Below are 22,171 nucleotides of genomic sequence, written 5' to 3' on the forward strand. Positions count from 1 at the left end.
ATTGTGATCTGACTGGTTGGACACCTTCTGAAAATTTCTGAACATGAGTATGACTGATTATCAACATTTTTTGAAAATAAATAAGGGATTACATGTAAAGTTCAATTTCAACAAAGCCACATGGGAGGAGCATACTCTGACCCACAGGCTACAGTAGCATTGGCAGTACAGCCAATTTTTGAATCAAAGGCCTCATATGATCATATCACAAGAATAAAAGATACTGTCACACAGCTTTCATGGATCCCACCACCACTGCCCCAACTGCCCAACCCAATAGATCACTCAATGGCTCAATACCAAGGATTATGTTCACATTATTCCAAAAACAGTAATTGAAATATAAAAGGAGATCAAAAAACCCAACGCCTCAAAAGGCAAGAAAGGAAAAGCACAGGGCCCCTAGCAATAGATCTTGTACACGTCATATAAAACCTTGGAGCCATCTAGAGCCTTCATAGGCTGATAACCACCAATGTAGGTGGACTAAGACTACTTTTAATTAGAATCATGAAAAAGCTAAAGAATAAATTTGTTTCAAGAAAAGAAAAAAGTGAATCTAGGATGGAAAATTTAAAACCTGTAGTTCTTTTTTTTTCTTTTTTCTTTTTTGCTTCAACATAGTGTCACAATATGTTATTTGAACTTGTCTACAAAACGGTTGAGATGGAAAATGAAAGTTTTTAGATGGTAAAATTGATGATTTTTTTTTAGTACAAGAAAGAATTGTACTAAAGAAAAAGAATGCTCAAATAATAAAGCTTCTTAAAGAATTATGAAAGTAGATTTAAGTAATCCATGAAATCCACTAAAGAGATACAGGATACCCCCAATCATAGTGCAAATTTTGAAAGTCATGTAATCCAGCTTTATAATACCATTACTCTCTCAGTCTATTATATGTAATTGCATTCAACAAATCTCGGTGCACACATTTCTACAACCATGATCCATGGATGATATAGCCCTTGAATTGGCAAATGTTTTAGATTTCCAAAACTAAGAAGGGTAACAAATTTTTGGCTCTAGAGATCATTAAGATTTGCAAAGGCAAACAAGAATAATCATACCAACATTCCCATTATAAGACAAATGCAATCATATGTTTATCCCTACAAGAAAAGCACAGCCTCATCCCATTTAGGGTAATCTACAAGATCGTATATTGTCATTCCTTAAAATAAGCAAAAGCCCTTGAACAAGCTGTATTTTTCAGGTTCAATACAAAAGAAAGTCCTACAATTATAATAAGCCACAACCATTCATCATAGTTGTTGAATTAGCATCGCAAAAAAATTTCAGTAAGAATTGCAAGAGCATAACAAGCTATAATTAATGGATGAACTATATAGCAAGAAAACAATGATGCAAATACCTCAAACCCCTTGTGTTTTACTCATCCATGGCAATTCCATTTTAAGGGAAGGCAGTATATCCATCTGGGCATCTGAAGAACTTGAAAATTTGCCTTTCTTTGACCAGAGCCAAATCTTGGACACAGAATAGCTCTCACCTTTGGTCACACTACTAATCTTTTTTCCTTCTACATCCCCATCAACTGAGGAATTCCCATTATTTTCTCTCTCTTTTGTGATTGTAATATCACTGCCTTGTGGATCATGGCACAAGGCTACCCGTAGGTCTGAATTGGCAAGCACATACTGATATGAGCCCATTGAATAACATCTTCTTGCATCTAAATTACTACTACTGGTCTCTCCTCCAGCCTCCCCTGCCTCAACATTTAGCTTTCTGAATTTTCCAAGCCTTACTGGGAAAACCCCCTTGTCAACAACAATTTCTTCCATTTCCACTGTTTTTTGAGTTGAAGTTAACCGATTTTCTCCATAACCAGTACACCCATCTTCTTCTCGTAAATCATCATAATCGAAAATTGGGTTTTCAATTGAAAACCCAGGAGTATAGAGGGCCCCTCTACAAAGCGGACATGTTGAATTTGATAGGAGCCAAGTGTCTATACAATTGATATGGAAAGCATGGCTACACATAGGAAGCAATCTGAGCTTGTCCTTTTCAGAAAACTCACACAGACAAACAGCACAATCAAATGGCTCTTTGAGACCCACTATCTCTTTATACTGGAAAACGGGAAGAGCATCTATAAAAGCTTGATCTAGACCAGAGTCATGTAAATGGAAGAGTTGTTGTAGCTGTCTCTGAAGAGCATCAGAGCTAGAAATTTCTGGGTATCTATTAGATTGAGTAGATGCTGAGGAAGATGGGTGCTTTATGAGAAATCTAACAAGCAGGTGGAGTAAACCAGATATGAAAAACAGTACAGCCAGAATTACTATAATGAAAAGAACAGCTGGACTTATCCTAGTACCATTTGATGAAGAAGGGGCTGTTTCTTTATGAAAAGTACCAGTATATGGTGATGAAGACAAAGGAGGAAGAGGAGGAGGGTAGCTCAAATAGCCATCTTTTTGCAAGATTTGATGCTGAACCCAAGACATCTTCAAATGGGTGTGCTCCAAAAACCACTTATGCTCTTTGTAGTTTGACATACCACAGATCATATAGGTACACTCATAAACCATGTAGTAACAAAACCCCAAACTCTCTGTATTCAAACACAAACCCAACTCATTTTGACACATAAGCAAAAGCTAAAATCAGAACTTACTCCTTCCATTGATGCAAAACAATATTTAAAGACAACACCTTTTGTTCTCAGATTTGAGAAGAAAAAAACAGCTGCACTAGAAGGTAGTAACAATTGGTTGTGAAGTCACTTTTCTATTGTATTTTTGTATGCATGATTTTCAATGAAAGGGAATTCACTGATTGAGCAACAATAAGAGAGCAGCTGATATATAATATATGACAAAAATTGGAACTTACCTAATTTGATTCTGGGGAGTCCACCATTTATGTATTTTCAAAAGCTCTTGAAAATACATATATCATTATCATTGTTGTTCCAACAGAAAACCCTAAAGACACAGGCTTTTTAAATTCTAAGTCACTTCTATAAGCTCAAAGAAGAGGAAAGTGAAATGGGTCACTCTCTACCTGACCCAACATTAAAAAAAAAAATATACCTCTTTTTCTCTCTCTAGTTTCTGGTGGAAGGAACCAAAGAGAACCAGAATGCAGACAGTGGCAGTAGTTTCCAAAGTATAGATGTAAAGAATGCCAAAAAGAGGCACTAAATTAAGGTCCACGTGCCATGAATAGCGCGTGAGAGTGCTGCGGTCAACCATAAGCGACAAAGAGCCATTCTCAACTCCCAAGCAAGGGATTCAAGGTGGGCCTCACTGGGCTCATTTTCAAAAGCAACATATCTGTACCTCTTCTGGGCTGCGTGTGAACTGACGAGGAGTTCAGTCGATTACGGTTGAGAACTTAGATCGTGTGAGGTTTAGAACATGTTCAAGTGACGAAAATCATGTACATAAACTCAACGTTATTATGAAAAATGTCTTGGAGCATTGTGAACTAGTATGACTATTGACTTGTATTTTGTTAGAGGGGAAATAAAATTGGACCTTTCCGAAATGTCACACCTTTAGTTTAGAACATAATAATAAGTCTCTCCTATCCTTTGTAATTAGCATTTTTACGTTCTCTATTAGCATTTTTAATCAAACTAACAGAAAATTCTTTTCTTTCTTTTTTTTTTCTTTTTTTTTAAATGGGTCTAGACCTATACGTTAATGACATTAATACCTCGACAATTTTGATGAACTATTATTGTGTCGGTAATGTATTTGTTATTAAAGGGTGTTAAGATCATCATTGTACGTATGATGTGTTTGTTATTGAAGAGTATTAATCATTGATGTGTGGATTTTGACACATTTATTTCTATAAGAAAACTTGAGTTCTTCATTAATTTGATGGAAAATACTAGTAAATGGATAGATTCCTCGTTATGAATAAGGAGACACTGCTTTTGTTTTAAACTAAAGGGGATATCGAAATTGTTTTATACTTAGGGGAGGTGCAATGTGCCCTTAGAGGCATGGTACTCTAATCTTTGAACACTATTTTTTTATTTGTATTTGTAATTTTATCTATGATTTAATAGTTACAGTTGGTTTAAGTAAATGCAATTAGTCCTCTGCTTTTCATTCTCAGACTTTCTTTTGTCGGTACAAGATAGAAACCAAAAAAAAAGTGGAATAATATAAAAACTCCAATTATGCAGAAGACCAATGGGGAAAATTCTAACTAGTTTTCATCCATCTTTTGCTTTGTTTTGTTTTGTCTTGTGCAATTAGGTTTTTTTTTTTTTTCTTCAAGTAAGTAGTGCAGTTTTGGATGCTTTCAAATGAAACCCTGTCACCCTTCTTAGAGTGCCTTAGACATAGTTTAAAATATTACTTGTATTTGTGGGTTATTTGGGTGTGACTTTAAAGGATGAACATGTGAATGCTTCTTTGTCTTGAGTCTAAAGGCAATTAGGAAAAAAGTCTTTGGATGACAATTACATAGTAGTTGGATGTTTAAGAAAGATGATTAAGAAGGAAGAGGGACAGGCTGTTAGGTAAGATGAGAACTAATTTCATAGTTCACTCTCCACAAAGTGCAGATGTGTTTCTCTTCCTCATCATTTAAATTTGTTAGCATGATTTTCATTTTGATGATGATGATCTGTGATGAGTACTATTTGTCAAAAAACAACCTTTCATCTTAGCTAATATCTGTATGTGCATGGGTCATTATCAAGGTAGGCTGGTGAACACTAATTAAGAGTGGTGATTTTATTTCTGGTTTGTTTTCTAACTTTCATCGATTACAAGGCAATATATAGGCATGTAGTGAGTGTCATGGAAAGTGTAATGATTCTAGTTAAACGAAATAGAAACCGTTGTCTTCCATAAGCTATAATAAGCACAACTAATGGTAGTCAATTCCATGCCCTACCACTCTTTGAGGCTAGATCCATTTAAAAAGAAGAAGAAATTTTAGTAAAATCTAAACCATTCATTTAGCTATAAATGGTTAGAATTTTAAGAATCCTATTGGATTGTTCTACGTAGGGATGACAATTTTTCCCCGTTCCGCTTACCCGCCCCTCCCCGCTTCACTCTGCGCGGATTTTTCCCACCTCGCAAAGGTGGTGGGACAAGAATGGGGCAAGATTTTAGCCCTACACCATGGGGCAAGACAGGGATGAGTTTAGAATTTTTAGATCCACCCCTCCCCGTCCTCGCCCTGCGCCGCGTTGCTTAGGGTTATAATTGTAAATTTTTCATACCCTAAAACCTTACTATTTAAACAACCATATCAATATTAACTTATTTTATTCTACCTAATGCGGTTCTCTACCTTTATTTTGTTATGTGTTATACTAGGAGATTTTTTTTTATTTAATTTTTATGATTGTCTTGTTAAATATTTGGATATATTATTCAATTTTTTCTAAAAATTGATTTGATTTGATAGGATAAATTTAGTTGTAATTTCAAGTATATTTTTATTAATGAAATAGGTTTCATTAAAAAAATTGTACTAGTTGTAAAATAAATTAACAAAAAGTAGAGTTTTACGGGGTGGAGTGGGGCTTCGCGGGGTGAACACTAATTAAGTTTTTCCCATTTTGCGGAGCGGGACAGGGATGGGGCAAGACAAAACCATACGAGGCGAGGACGAAGACCCCATCCTTCGGCCCTGCCCCATCCCATTGCCATCCCTAGACTTCACTTCTACATATTCTATATAGAATCATTATTCATAAAATGGATATGTTTATGGCTTTTAAAAAATGTAATAAATTTAGCATAAAAATGGAAATGAAAACTCATAAATTGGAATCTGTTTGTGTACATCATTGATTTAAATGAAATATTGATACTAAAAGAAAGACTATATAAGTTATTTTTTCCCTTCTTTTTGCGATTTTCTAATTTAATAGAATATTTATGTATTTCAATATTTTTTTGTAAGATATTGTCCAATCCAACTAATTTAGGATATGGATAAGTGAATTAAATTATTGAGTCTATAATTTTTCGCAATACTTTAAAGCAAAATAATACAAATATCTATATTATTTATTTTCCAATTATATTCTAATTTAAAATTATGTAAACATTTTTAATTGTAGATCATGCTACGTGTGTGTGGGTGTATGCCGCATGCATGTTTAATTTCAACATATATTTCGATAATTAAGGTCTAATCATCAAAATTATAGAAAATAATGAGTGGTTAAAAATTCAAGAATACAATATATATATATATATATATATATATATATATATATATATATATATATAATATTTAATATATAAAAAATAAGAGATAGAATTGAAAAAAAAAAATTGATCATTATTGTGTCAATTATAATAATAAAACTAGGCATAATAAGATACTATAATATTATTGATAAAAGAATTACAATTCAATCAAATTAAATCATTTTTGTTTCAGTTTTTTAAGAGAACGTTTAAATTAAGATATGTAGTATACCTTTAAATATGAAAGAAAAAAAAAAATCAACAGGGGTTTTCACTTTTCATTGTATATTAGCTTCGGGCGTGTGTGTGTGTGTATATATATATATATATATATATATAAAGCTTACTTTATTATCTATACTCATCTCTTTAAAGTCTAAACATTGATGTCCATTTCAAACAATCAGCTGGACCGACATGTTAAGGAGAGACATGCAAGTTTGTCTTTTTAAAACTTTGACAAATTTTAGCTATGGCCTATGGGGTACAGTACAGTACACGGTTACTAAAAAAGTTTTCAAGTTTCATTGACCGATTATCTCACCTAAAACTTTGACAAAATTGGTGTCACTGGCTCACGGGCCCTAAATTTCGCTGTTGGAATTCATAATTTTTGTTACTACATAGTATGCAATTTCAAATAAACAGGGCATTCATACTACTACGTAAAATCTGTTAGTTACATAATTAAGTAACAAAAAAACTAAGAGCTGTAGTAGAAGTATATAAGCAGGTTTCTACTATTTTTAACAGGTATGAATATGATTAATTCATGGACCAGAATTACGATTTGATATGCTATGTATCTTTGTGTGGATTCAAAACGTTGACCTCTCTACTTGAGTGGACATCCAATATTTGGTGAACACAATTATATATATATAAGTGTGTGTAGCTGTCCTTTCAAATCGAACCAAAAAGTTCTTCATTCTAGTTTTTCTTTTAATCATTATTTGATTGACAATTATATAACCACTTCTTGTATGGGGTATCATATCAGTCATTACACCACCAATTTGTGCCATTTTGTTTTTTCCTTCTTCTTTTCATATACAAGAGAGTACTTGATCAGACCATCGACGGGTGTGGTTTGGTGGTGTTAGGTGAAGCACAAAGATGTGCCAAGGATGAGGTCCCATGTGTGAGTCTGAATATAGACTTGTGTGGGGTTAGCTACCTTGGCAGTCTAGGATCACTAGTGTTCCTCATGGGGCTGGGAAGTTATGGCTTACCGTGTCCCCAGCACTTCAGCAGAGCCTGGACCTAGCAGATAGGGTGCTAAACTCAGACCATTCATTAAACCGTAAAAGGGAGAGGTTCAAGGTTTTTAAAGTCGAACTGAGGTTGAACTGAGGTCGAAACGTGATGATGTCATAATTAATTTAATAATTATTTTAAATATATAAAAAAATAGAAAATTAATAAAAAAATAGAAAATTAACTAAGATAGTCTAATTTTCTTTTTTGATAAAATAGTCTAATTCATTTAGAGATCTATCTTTCAAATATTTTTTATGTCATAACTTTCACAAGGCAAATAAGAAAATGATAAATCCTTAGCAAACATAAATATGAATTATTCAATCAATCAATAAAGTACAAAGTAAAAATGCATAAACAAGTCTCCAAATTCTACAACACCAAATTATACTCAAATAAACGTTTAATATACCAAATTTTCAATTTTCACAGACCCAGATACTCAAAAGTTCTAAAATCCTTACACACAGACTAAAAATTCAACCAAAAGCAACAGAGCTAATCACCAAAAACTACCCACTTCCAAAAAAGAAAGAAGTTCATTTATTTCACATAGCAACAAACATAGAGAATCAAATGTTAAGAACTGGAAGTACATACAAACATTTTTAAATTACCAAACTTATATACTTTTGATGTTCACAGATTATTTTACCTAATCAACAATGAGGCAAGCTATGATCTGGGCTGAGGTCTGTGGTGGCCAACAGCGACGAGGGAGAGAGGCAAAGATGTAATGAAAGTGAGAAGATGAAGACGTGCACTGAGGCGAGCTACGTTTTGGGCTGAAGATGTGGTGGCTGACAGTGACGAGAGAGAGAGGCAGAGATGAGAGATGTAATGAGAGTGAGAGAGAAGCAGAGAGCTCAGAGTGATAGAGACAGTAAGGCGAGGGTTTCTATTTCATTTGAGACTTGAGAGAGTGATCTAGAACGATGTTGTATAAGGAAAAAAAAAAAACTGAGTCCAGAACGATGCCGTTTCAACCTTGAAACAAAGGACTCGTGTGAACAACCTGAACCGATCATAGTTCACAGAACTGAGCAGTTGGATCACGATCTGTACGAGTCCCTGCTTTTTTTACATGGAACAGTTCTTGATGTTAAATAGACCGACCGATTCAAGGTTTTCCCGGTTGAACCGTACGGTCTGGTCCGAGTTTCAAAACTATGATTAAAACATGTTTTTAACACGATTTATTATATATGTAGTTTTCTCCTTTATAAGAAAATTTCACTACAAAAAAACTAGGTTTAGGTGGATTTTTTTTTGCGACGTTTTCAAATTTGTTGCTATAAGAGATAAATAGCGATGTTTTTGCCAAGTGCAGCTAAAGAGTTTGCATATAGTGACATTTTTAAAAATGTCACAATAGCCCCAAATAATAGTAGCATTTATCAAAAACGTCACAAATATATTAATTTTAGCATTTTTTTTGTCGAACTATAACGACGTTGTTATAAACCATCACAATAGCTATTAAAAATCATAAGCTTTTTGTAACAAAGTTGTACAGCGACATTTCAAAAACGTCGCAATATCCAAATTTCAAAAAAAAATCCAAATTTCAGCAAATGTTTTTAACTTTCCCGTGCAAATTTTCACCAAATTGTTTTTCCCACCCACTTAATACTTTCTAGCAAGTGTCCTACACTCTTAACTTCTTCTTTTTTTTCATTTTCCTCAACAAGTTTCTCTCTTCTCTCACTTTGTTCTTTTTCTCCTCTTATCACAGTCCCACTCCACTGCCCCTACCACTGCCACCACCCTCCCTCACTCTCACATTCATCTATCTCTCTCTCTCTCTCTCTCTTGAATCCCCCTCTTTTCGCGTGGTCTACCTAAATATGGCAAAACAGGCGAGTTAGGTCAGGTCAATTGGGTTTGTAGGTCAAACGAATCATCTTTAAACGGGTTAATCAAGTTGCGGGTCAATTGAGTTGCAGGTTGGGTCAAGTTGACCCTTATTTTTCTAATGAACTTTTTTTTTAATTACAAAAACAAATCAATGACAACCTGTTTAGAGAGAATGAATGTAATCAATTAAGGAAATGAATTGCACTTAATGCCACTTGTTAATATCCTTCCGATTCTGACAGTTTTGAGCATGAGGAAAATTATTTATAGTCATAAATTCATGATGGAAAAAATCTTCAATATTAATAACTCATTGTCAAAATGCATGTAATTACAAGTTTACAACTTCAAAAAGAGATAGATCTTAAGGAGCACTAAAAAGTATATATCTTAAGTTTATATCACTAATAATATCATTCCCACAAAAGAAAAAAAAAACTGCATGTCATGGACCATGTCAAGTTATCAGCCTCCTTAAGTGCACATATTCATGTTGCATTTAAAATAATAAAAAGTTAGATTACTTAGAAAGAAAAACTAACTAAAAAAAGTTATAAAAATAAACATAACATATTAAGTAAAGAAGAATAAGTAAATATTTTGTAAGAATTAAATCTCAATCTCAATCTACTCAATATTGGTAGCAGATTTAGCACTGCAAATATTCATACTTGCAAATTGTAGCTCAAGTTGGCCAATTTCATCCACATCTTCATCTACAATACAATATTTTAATAGAACTTAAGGTACCATGAAAGGAAATCAATAAATAATTAAAATTGGATAATTATGACTATAAATAAATTAAATTACCCTCAAATCTATATAGTCAACTTTTAGTACACAATGTAACTTCCACATTTTCAGGTAAAAGATGTGATCGATACGGAGTAAGAATTTTTTTCTAGTGCTAGAACTTGATTCAGAAGTAACAGTGGTTATAGGTAAGGGTGTCCAACCAGACCTAGAACTCGATCAACCCACCCAACTTGGCCTATTCGGCCTAAGAACCGTTCGACCCGATGCCGACGATGGTTGGCGGCAGATCTCCACCTTCAAAACCCGAGACCGGTAGGTCGATTGATGGGTTTGAGCATGAAAACCTGATTTTCAACCGACCGGACTGGAAATTACACCAGAAGTTGCTGTTCTCCACCGATTAGAGGGTTCACCTATCTGATTTTTTCCGATTTGTTGAGATCTGGCCTGATCTCGTTGAGATTCACCAAGATCTCGTCGAGATTCACCAAGATCTCGTCGAGATTTGATCAAATCCAACAAAAACCAGTAGATTTCAACAAAATTCGGCTGATTTTTGTAAATTCCAGCGATGATTCTCATATTCTGATGCCTACCAAGACCCAACCAGAAACCGGTTATATCCAACCACCCAAACCATTACCTTCAGCGGGTCCAAGTATCAGAGACCTGAAGTGAGCGAGTCAATTCTGGGTTGGGCACAAACCCAACCCAAACCAACCTGTGGACAAGCCTAGTTATAGGAATGCTCATAAGATCCCGCGCCATATAAGAGAGCTCTGGAAACCGATTGTAATTCTCTTTCCACCAAGAGAGAACTTCCAACTTTGAAATTTTCTTTTTGCTAAGTCTAGGCTCTTCTAAATACAAGTCCAATTGAGTTTTTTTTTTTTGGCACCTCAACCACCTTCATAATGCTCAAATTCCTAATCATTAAAAAAATTGCAATGAAAAATAATACCACACAACATTACAATCTTTATTATTAAAAACATAGCACAACATATACAAAAAAAAAAAGACAATTCACTTACATCATCTTCCATATATTCATCATCATCAAGATCATCCACAGCATCACTAATATGACTAGAACTCCTAACACAAGATGAAACATTTATTGTAGCCATAGACTGGGGGCATTCATATTTTGAAAAAAGTTTATATAGTGTAGTTTGAATGCTCTCCACCTTCATTTCAGCAATGTGTTCAATTGACTCTATTTTCTTGAAAGTAAAGTCCACATAATCCAACTTAAACCTTGGATCAAGGACAATGGCACAAGCTAGCACCTCACTATAATAATCCCAATATTTGTCAAATTTACCTTTCATCTAGTCTGCCATATTACTAATAAATGAATCTCGGCTCACCATTTCTTTAAGTAAGAGTAATTCAATTTGAGACACTTCTTGAAAATATAAATTTGTTGTAGGGTAATCAATTCTAGAAAATAGAGTTTTAATGTCATTGAAAGGTTTCAAAAACCAAGTTATCCTTTCAACTCTATTCCATTCATCCCTTGATCGACAACGCTTGAAATTAGCATCTTCCTCTGCTAAACAGTTCAACATAGAACGATATCTCGTAGCACTGTCAATCATGTCATATGTTGGATTACATCTCGTACACATATCTAAACATAAACCCTTTGTTCTCTACATACCAACTATCTTGGCACATTCATCAAATCTACACATTCTACTCTTTGATCCTTTAAGATATTTCATATTTTCTCGGATCCTAATCACCGATTCATCTATTACTTTCAATCCTTCTTAAACAATAAGATTCAATATATGAGCACCACAACGCACATGAAAAAAGATACCATCACATAACAATAAAACCCCCTCATTAAGCTTTTTATTTATGAAATCTTGGCAATTATCATTATTAGATGCATTATCTAATATAATGGAAAATATTTTCTTCTCAATAATTCATTCAAGAAATTTAAAATTTTCTCCAATAAAAGAGTTCCTATGTGTGGAGGTGGCATATGACAAAAATTCAAGATGATGCTTTTCTATTCCCAATTCTCACCCACATAATGCGTCGTAAGACAAATATATCCCTCACTTGTAATAGAGGTCCATAAATCCGAAGTCAAACATATTCTTCTAGGAATTAATTTCAACTTATTTTTAACGTCATCCTTCTCTTTCTTATAAAGTTTTAAAACATCAGCTTTTGAAGTATTCCTAAAAATATGTTTAACTTCTAAATTTAGATAACTGAAAACTTTTCTAATGCCCTCATACTCAACAAAGCTAAATGGAACATTATGTTTAATAATAGCCTTTGCTAACATCTCACGAAACTTTTCTCAAGTTATCTTGTTTTGTAACACCCTATCTTGTTCTTCACCATCTTGTTTTATTTCAGTTCGTTTTAAGCATTTGAGAAGATGTTAATGCAAGTTTAATGTTCCATTATGACCATCTACTGAAAATATTTTTCCACACCATTAACAAATAGCCTTACTTAATCCTTCTTCATCAATTGGCAATTTCACAAATTCAGTCCAAACTGAAGAAGTGTGTTGTTTTTCCTTTTTTTTCCCTAAAATTCTTTTTGGTTTCTTAACCTTTGAATTTGAATTAACTCTTAAGATGGTGAAGGATTAGTAGAAGTATCCATAATAACAGCATCATTATCACTTTCCAAATTTACAGCCAGAGAAGCAGCTATACTCTAATTGTCAAAGCAAAATATATAATTAAAATTAAAATTCTAGTCTATTTAAAACATCTAAAGAAACTATGAACATAGCAAAATATTACTAGAAATTCCTCCAAATGACAATGAGTCAATGCCATTTTCAATTTTTTCAACAATCAAACATACAAGCAATTAAATATAATGCTAGTAGAGCAGTATACTATTGCTAAATCATAATATTAAAAAATCAATCCAAAAACTAAAAACATTTAGGGCTTTGAGAGAATGATGAAAAGGATTTAAGTTACCTTCACCATAGTTGATGATCAGTGGTTATGCTCCTCTTAAATGAGTCAACAAGTGATGAGATCGAGGCTGTGGCGTGTGGGTGGTGAGAGATAGAGAAGTGAGAGAGAAGAGCAGTGGAGTGTGGAGCATATATGGCGAGAAATAGGAAGCTTGGTCTGAAGTTTTAAGGACTGAAAGAAGAGGAGATAAAAGAAAAATATAAGAGAAAAAAGTAGAGCCGGAGATAAGCTGATTGCTACTAAGCAATGGAGGCGCAGAGTGAAACACTTCTCTAAAACTGTGAAAGCTCTTAGGTGTGTGACTGTGTGAGTGTCTCAGTGTGCGTGCGTGTGGTGTGTCACGTGTGTGAGAGCCATTTAGTGGTTTATGCCTTTATGGACTACAATTACAAGCTCTTAGCCATTTACTGACTTACTGTGTTAGTGACTTAGACTCTTAGTGTACTAGAGGGAACTGTGAACTATGAAGTGTATAGTCAAATTGAGTGATAATTGGCAGATTTTTTTTTTTTTTTTGATAAATGGGTTGTCTCATGTTTGTGAACATGCTATTGCTTGCTCACTCCCAAGTGCAGGAGATCATAGCAATATAATTCTCGGAGTACCGAGGTCGAACCACAAAGAGCAAGGTAAATTCAAAGACAATATAATTAAATAACAACTTGGGTGAAGAAGAAAAATAATTTTTCTTGGTGACTGTTAACAAGAATAATAATAAAAACTGATTTAAATCAATAATGTAAATACTAGGGCATCGGGGTGTTTTCCTATATTGATATGAAATTTTTTATGCTCTAGGAAAATATATATTTCATAATTGATTGTTCTTATATAATTAAAAACTTATGATTCGGTTGAATTGAGACAATTCAAGAATGCATGATAACCTCGATTAATAATGCAGTTAGAAAAGTTTTCAGAAAAACTCATTCTCTTTAAAACCTGATTTCTATTTGAAACTATTAGAAATTCATCTAAACAATAAGAAAAATATGATTGAACTTATTGAAAGCATGGAAGAACTGATACATCAAAAGAAATCTAATTGAACAATCAAATATGTCGTTGATAAAATTCTAGAAAGAATCACATTAAATATTCATACCGTATAGAAGAAACATAACCCCTAGCCCTAGCAAAGAGTTTAGGCTGCCATTAGAGAAAGGAAAACACAAGGTTTTCTTTGCCCAAAATTCATTCTACATAGCCTCCCTCAAAACCCTAATGTCTAAAGAAAAAAAAAATAAAACTTTTACTATTTTAATTTCCATCTAGGTTTACAGCGGTACCTTGTGAGTTAATTTCAGCCTTCAAAAATTGAGAATTTTGAAAAAATCAAAACTGGAAGGTTGTAGATATTTAAGTCACGGTTCCAACCCATTTGGCCTTGTGTTAATTGGATTTTTGAGGAGAGAGATACACTTAAAATATTGATCGGTGCTCAGATCAGATTTTTCCTTTTTAGATTCTGCCTCTTTGATTTCTTTCCTTATTTGAAGCTTCCAATCATGGTAGACGATCCAAGCACTCCAACTCCACCTTCTTAGAAATTTAAGCATGGTCCTTTAGCTCCACTTAATTTTAGTTTGGCCTCCATTCTTTCACAAATTCCTGTAAACTCATCTTTCTCACATGATTTTCTGAAAGTAGAAAATTACACACAATGAATGATATCTTATTCAAGAAATTATGTAAAGACAAATAATAGGGACTAATGCAAATCATGACTTAATTTATACAAATTAAGCATAGTAATAAGAAGATAACGCCCACATAAATATATAACAAATATACATTTTAAGGCATTATCAGCTATCTATTGGCTTCGGCCACATGCTTTGTGCTTTATGCACTTAGCATTCAGGACGTAATCTAAATATTTTTTAGCGAATTTTTTTAACGGGTCAGGTTGGGTTGACCTGCAAAAAAATCGGGTAGAGTCACTGGTCAACCCGTTTTTGCTTCGGGTCAAAAAATTTAGGTTCGGGTCAGGTATTTTTCGGGTTGGGTCAAGTTGAGTCAACAAATTCTGACCCGTTTTGGCTTGTCTATCTACCACCAAAAATGCTTTAGCCCTAAGTTCCTTTCCAAACCATCTCCAACAATTGTGAAGAAAAGATTTTGGGAAGAGAGGGATTTGTCCCATTTAGCCAAGCAAGGAAATTTGAGGTAAATTTCTTATTTCCCTAATAAATCTAAGTAAAATATTGTGATGGAGTTTTTAAATGCCGTTAAAGGCTTATATATGGCGACGTTTTTAAAATATCGTGACAGACGTACAATGATGACACTCTAGCAACATTTTTGAACATCGCAAAAAAAAAAAAAAAAAGCCACAATAGACCATTTGTGTCTACAACGAATTTTTTTTTAGAGTTTTTTGCAACATTTTAAAAACGCCGCCTAAACCCAGTATTTTTGTAGTTAAATTTTATTAAGTGAATTTTATATAATTCAAGACAAATATTTTATATTTCCTTATGTCATTATGTAATTATCATTTAAATTATATTATTGTATAATTATTGTAGGAATGAAAGGCTCAGATAAGGGTATTCGGCTGTGGGCTACACCCGAAAATGTCAAAGAGCCTAAGGACAAACAAGTACTAGTAAAGACAAATAGATTTTTGGGCCGAGGAAGAGGGCCGGTCACAATAAGCAGGTGATGTTGTCCAAGGAGCCACCCTTCCTCAGCTAACAGAATGGAAGCCTAAAGTCCGACCACCCATCAAGTACTGGGTTGTGGGCAACCATGCTTGGTAGGATAAGCTTCAGAGAGAATTGAGTCTACAAAGAATGGAGAAATATCTAGGAAGAAAGTTGCTACCACAATATTGAATGCTCTACACCTAACCAACTAGCCGCATTAATGTAGAGGTGATACCTGAACAATGACTTTTAGTCTTACAGTTACCTACAAAGACTTCAAGAAGGTTCTAATGGGACAAGTATCAAGGAGATTAGTTATTTGATCAACAAGTGGAATGCTAAGATGAGAGAGGGAGAAGGAGTATAAAAGGGAAATGATTCCTTTACAGAGGGGGGATGAGAAAAAAAGAAAAGGGACCACTTTGTAATCAAGAACTTGAATATTTGTATAAGTCTGAGAATTAAATACAAGAAAATATCATCCTCGAACTTGACCAAGGAGTGTTTTTCTTTTCAACTTATTCATCTTAGGCATTCCAACACTAAACTAGTCTATTGTGATTCACATTTGACTCGTTGAATATTTAGTGTTGAACCCACTCTCTAACAAATTTATTGTTGTGGGCTTATTGGGTCATTGTCCAAATCTTTTGAGCTGTGGATCAATTTGTGTCCTTACAATTATCATTTAAATTATATAAATCACACTTTGATTTAAACTACTTAAGGAATATTAAGTGTTTACGAATATATATATTCGTAAACACTTAATATTCCTTAAGCAATTTAAATCAAGGTTTTTATGTTAAATAAACTAAAGATTGCACATTAGAGTATGATAATAGTTTTTAGAAAACTTAATATGTATAAACATAAATTAATTTTGAATTAATACCACTTTTATTTGTCTTAACCTTAAAAATGTAATATAAAAATATATAATAAAAATGCTAAGCGTAAATTTTTTTTTTTTGGACAGGAAAAAACTTTTCTTTTTTTTATAGATGAAAAGGTAGGAAATATCCTAAAATTTTAGTCATAAAAATCATAGTATCTTTTCTTCTAATAGAAAAAGGAAAAAGAGTTTGTCTTTGGAAAAGAAAAATTGTATTTACTAAAGAGATTTACTTTTATATTTTTAGAAACATATTTTTCTCAAAAAATTATATTTAGAAACATATTAATTAAATTCTCTTAAAGTTAATGAGTTTTATATGGCAAGAAAATTGAAGGCGAAACTACAATATTGGCCCCTCAAGTTTACCTTGTGTGCATAATTAGTCCCTCAAGTTTAAAGCGTGCGCAATTGGTCCTTCAAGTTTTCAAAATGAGCAATATAAGTCCTTTTACTAACTGCCATTAACGGTGTTACTTATGTGGCTAACGGAACAATGACTTGACATTTTGTTTTAATGATGTGGCATATTTTTAATTAAAACATTACAAACTAAAATTACACGTGAGAAAAATTATTTACCAAATTAAAAAACTATTTTCTACCGATTGTAAACACCTAGCCAAGCCTAAAAACACGTTCACTTTACACTTTCTCTCCAATCTGACCCAAATATCTCATCTGAACAAACAAACATGTCATGTCCTCCAAGCTCCATTGTTTACAACACCAACCTCTACGCATGTCCACCAGGCCACGTCCTGAACTTCTCCACAAACAGATGCACTCTCTTCCAAGCCATCTCCAACATCCAAACCAACTCAGGTGTCGACTACTCCATAGGATTCCCAGCGACCATCTTCTACTTCGACTCCATCAGAAAGTTCACACAGTCACAGGTTGTCTTCTTGGAATCTGACTCGGGCTATTTACTGCACTATCACCTGCATAACTGGAAAAAACTAATCTATGATTGCGGCTGCTAGGGCTTGTTCTTCCCTCTCTTCCCTTCTTTGTCTCGTGGCTGGGTGTTTACAATTGGTAGAAATTTTTTTTTTTTTAATTTGGCAAATAATGTTTCTGGCGTGTAATTTTAATTTTTAATTTTTTAATTAAAAATATTTCACATCATTAAAACAAAATGCCAAGTTATTGTTCCATTAGCTACATAATAACACCGTTAATGGCAGTTAGTAAAATGACTTATATTGCTCATTTTGAAAACTTGAGAGACCAATTGTGCACGCTTCAAACTTGAGGGACTAATTGCGCACACAGGGTAAACTTGAGGGACCAATATTGTAGTTTCGCCAAAATTGAATATTAAAGGAAACGATAGACATTAATATTATAATTGAGTTTTGGTACAAGTTTTATAAAAAAAAAAATTGAGGTGGGTCAGTTAAGTAAAATTTATTGACAATTTAAAATTTTGATTAATAAAATAAGAAGTATTACGTCTATAAAATTTTCATAATACTTTCATAATAAATCATAGCTAGTTAGTTGTTATTGTTTCTAATTTGACATATCATTTAAATTACTTTTTGCCTACCAATAACAATCTATAATAATTTACTACTTAGAATTTATTATTAAAATGTTGTGAAAATATTATGGACATAAGAAAAAAAAAAAGATTAAGAGCATCCATATCAGTGGGTGCAAATTTTCTTTCTATTTTGCAAAAAAAACCTACTTTTTCTATTTTATATATCTACTTTACAAAACACCCATATTAGTTTATCTATTCTACACATTTAATCAATAAAATATTTTTTTTTTTACCGTTTTTTATTATTTTCTTCACTACCTCTCTCTCCCTCTCAGACCCAACCTCCATCATCATCACTACCCGATCCGCGAACCATTTAAGATCAAACCAACCCAAGATCAGAAAACCATTCAAGCCGAAACCCAAATCATCACCCACCCACCCACTCGACTTCTCGACATACCATTGTTCTGGGATGCGAAACTAGGATGCAAAACTGGACCGTTCTGGGATGCGAAGACGTTATGGCAAGGTCTTTGGAGGATTGAGACTTGAGAACCAGAACAAAATCTAGGACCAAGGAAGAAGCTGACCCACTTGCCTTAATGTTTTGTTTTTTCAGTTTTCATCATTCTCCATCGCTGGTGGTTTGATGTTGATCACGGAGAGTGAGGACTGTGAGGTGAGAGTGAGAGCAACAGAGACAAAGAGAGAGAAAAAACTAATAAAATAATATATATGCACATGCTACAGTAATCATGCATATATACACAATTATTGTAGCAATGGTTCATAAATGCATAATTTTAAATTCACTAATATAAGTGTTATTTTTACCAAAATGGGTAAAATGTGTAACTTTTTCTATTTTGCAAAATTTTCCACCAACTAACGTGATTGCTATAAGATTTCTTCAGAGGGTTTAAAGGTGTAATGTGTTAGCTAGCTGAGTCCAAATCAGCTAGAGCCTATTCGGAACCTGAAAGCAGTCCCTCCGCAAAGCCCAATCAGATGTTGGGCCCTCGGTGCATGTAGAATATGTGTTGTGTACCTTGATAGACAAATTCAGTAGGCTTTTCATTGTAATATATTGCTTGAGTTTAATTTGTTTTCAACATCTATCTCCTCTCTGTTTTAATTCTCAAAAAAAAAAAAAAAAATCCTCTCTGTTTTGCTGTTGGGTCTAATAAATAAATATATATATATATATATTTCTCATTTTATTTAAATATTATTTATTCTTTTTTCAAAATACCCATTTTTTTTTTGTTATATATCAATTATCAAGAAAATAAAAATAAAATAAAGTACTAGTTTGGAGAATGGATAATACTTTCCTAAATAAAGGGAAGCATAATAGCATTTTCATAAAAGTGTGTCTGTTTGGAGGTGAAATAAAGTGGATAAAAAACTTTGGAGAAAAATAGGAAGGAAATTTTTTTTGAATATGACCTAAAATAGGGTGTTTTCTCTCCTGGCCTACTAAAAAAATTTCTCTCCAAAATAGAGAAAAAACTGAGCAAGAATAATTTTTTTTTTTAATTGACAAAAATGCCTTTGTGCACCTTTTTGAAGCTGCTTTTATATTTTTTTGCTTTTTCATTGGGTAGTACGCTGCCCTTTTCTTTTCTTTTTTTTTTTCTTCTTTTGGGCAGTTGCCCTCTTTTTTTTCTTTTTCTTTTTTTCACTGGGCAGTACCGTTGCTTGTTTTTTATTTTTGTTTTTTTTTTCTATTCTTTTTTTTTCTTTTGATTTTAGTACCGTTGCTTTTTTTTTTTTCTATTCTTTTTGTTTTCTTTTGATTTTCTAGGGCCCCGTGCCTCTTTCTTTCTTTCTTTCTTTTTTTTGCCTGGCAGTAACTTTGTCTCTTCTTTTGAGATTTTATTTTTATTTTTTAATAAATTTAGATGATTGTTTTTTTTTTGTGGTTATTTGTTACTTTTTTATTTTAATTTTTTTTTTTGCCTGGCAGTAATTTTGTCTCTTCTTTTTTTTGGGATATTATTTTTATTTTTTAATAAATTTGGATGATTACTCTTTTTTCTGTGTGTGGTTATTTGTCACTTTTTTATTTTAATTAAGCATCATTCTTTAATAAGGGCAGATAGATAAATTTATTTAAACTCATTTTTTCCACATTTTCACTTTTTCACTCCCAACCAAATAAAAATAAGAGAAAAGACTAGACAGAGAGCTTTTGTATGCTAAAGTCAGCACATGAATTTGCCTCTGCAATTATCAACCAAATTGTTATTATTATTGAAATATCCAGCAAATAAATCTAATTGCAATGGGTCAAATTTGAAAATTATTGTTGAGTATACAATCTGACCTGAATCTTTCATGTAGCCCTGGTTTCAACGTAGTTGTCTCTTACACGTAAAAGTGTCCGATGTTGCGAAGTTTGAACCAGGGCACAGTTCAAAGCCAAAACTAAACCGTATAAATTAGTCAATGCTGCAGTCTCAACTCTCAACTAATATCATGTGTAAAGATCTGAACCCTTATTACTCTTTCAGTCTTTGAGATATACTAATACTATACATGACAGAAAATTAGACATGAAGTTTTGCTCACTCCATTGACATTATCTGACTGTTACCATTCGAAATTTCACCTCTACAAATCTATTTAACTATATCAAGCTTCATTTTCTTTTTTGGATGTCAAGAGCGCATTTTGATTTAAGTCTACAACAAAATAAAGAAAAAGAAAAAAAAGCCTTAGTTTCAAAATTTTGAAGCCTGTTATGGATCATTAAAACAGATTAATTAAAGTTGGCCTTATGATTTAATAGCATTTCTTAATTCTTCCCAGGTGAAAAACTTGAGTTTGAATCCTCCTTGCCCACTTGATGTAAAAAAAAAAATAAAAATCAATCACTCTTCACATCACAGACAAATGGCAAAATGCTAGTAAATGCAATCAGTGTCCGGCCAAATTTATATTCAATCCAATCATTAATGTTGGCATAGCCTAAGCAAGACAATAGTAATAATTAATATACAGTGACAATGTTAATAATATAGCTATCAAAGAAAGAAATTTGTTCATAGAGTTTGCAGGTAAAAATCTTGCTAATATACCTGTGGTCCTTTTCCCACCGAAGTAAAAAACAAAAGCCGGCAGTCCACCTATAGTCTCATCCTACCCAAAAGATGCCCCGTCTTATTTTTTTTCTTTTCTTTTCTTTATGTTCTTATTGGTAAGTTAGACATACAACTCCATTTAGCCAGTTTTATTATGAGAGGAGAGAGTGTCATTTGAGTTATAACTCATTGGTTGCTCAGCTTAAACGTTTATTGAAAACAATAGTGACTTGAGTTCTTTTCAAGTTAGACATGCAACTCCATTTAGCCAGTTTTATGAGAGGAGAGAGTGTCATTTGAGTTATAACTCATTGGTTGCTCAGCTTAAATGTTTATTGAGAACAATAGTGACTTGAGTTCTTTTCAAGTTAAATATTTAATAAGTAGGAAAACTTGGTCAAAGTTAAGTAACAAGGTATGGAAAAAATCCCTCCTCTACATAAATTGTTATTGAAAGGATGCTTAGTGTGCCTTGGGTATTGGCTTAAAAAGCCAGGTTTTTATATTATTTAGTTTATTTTGGCTTAAAAAGTAAGGTTTTTACGGTACTTTTAGTAATAAAAAAATTCAGTTTCAGCTAAGCTGTTCCCTAAATAAGATAAATAAGCTAAAAAAGCGGTTTCAGCTAAAAAGCTTACTGGCCCAGTTATGGTGACTTATCATAGTCATAGACCAACCTAAGATTTCGATAAAAATGCAAATTTCGAGAAACATGTTCCATACTTCCATTATGCAGCATCTGCAAACTCTATTTCCTGGTTTGTTGGGATATGATCAAATAGGCTTTATAACACAATTATTAATATATGAGAAAAAAAAGGCAAGCATTACTGTCAAGTTATTGATTGAAAAGTACAAATATGTAGCATGCAAAGATCTGCTACTTCTGCACTCGCTACTACATTGAAATCTAGGCATGAAAAAAAGCATTATTCTTCTGTTTGATCCAACTTTGAAAAGGAAAAGTATTACCCTAGTGATGCT

General features: G+C 33.1%; 1 protein-coding gene across 1 annotated transcript; it reads right to left on the reverse strand.

The window, feature by feature from the left end:
• Positions 1-1,084: 1,084 nt before the first annotated feature.
• LOC142637425 (RING-H2 finger protein ATL46) lies at positions 1,085-3,110 on the reverse strand. Its single transcript, XM_075811704.1, has one exon. It carries the CDS (start codon positions 2,619-2,621, stop codon positions 1,377-1,379), a length of 1,245 nt encoding a protein of 414 aa, XP_075667819.1. The 5' UTR covers positions 2,622-3,110; the 3' UTR covers positions 1,085-1,376.
• Positions 3,111-22,171: the final 19,061 nt, after the last annotated feature.

The sequence above is a fragment of the Castanea sativa genome, chromosome 1, assembly GCF_040712315.1.
Source record: "Castanea sativa cultivar Marrone di Chiusa Pesio chromosome 1, ASM4071231v1".
NCBI lineage: Eukaryota > Viridiplantae > Streptophyta > Magnoliopsida > Fagales > Fagaceae > Castanea > Castanea sativa.

Bases quoted from the DNA above. Each gene is read 5' to 3' on its own strand.
- LOC142637425 (XM_075811704.1), bottom strand. From the start codon at position 2,621: ATGTGTCAAAATGAGTTGGGTTTGTGTTTGAATACAGAGAGTTTGGGG.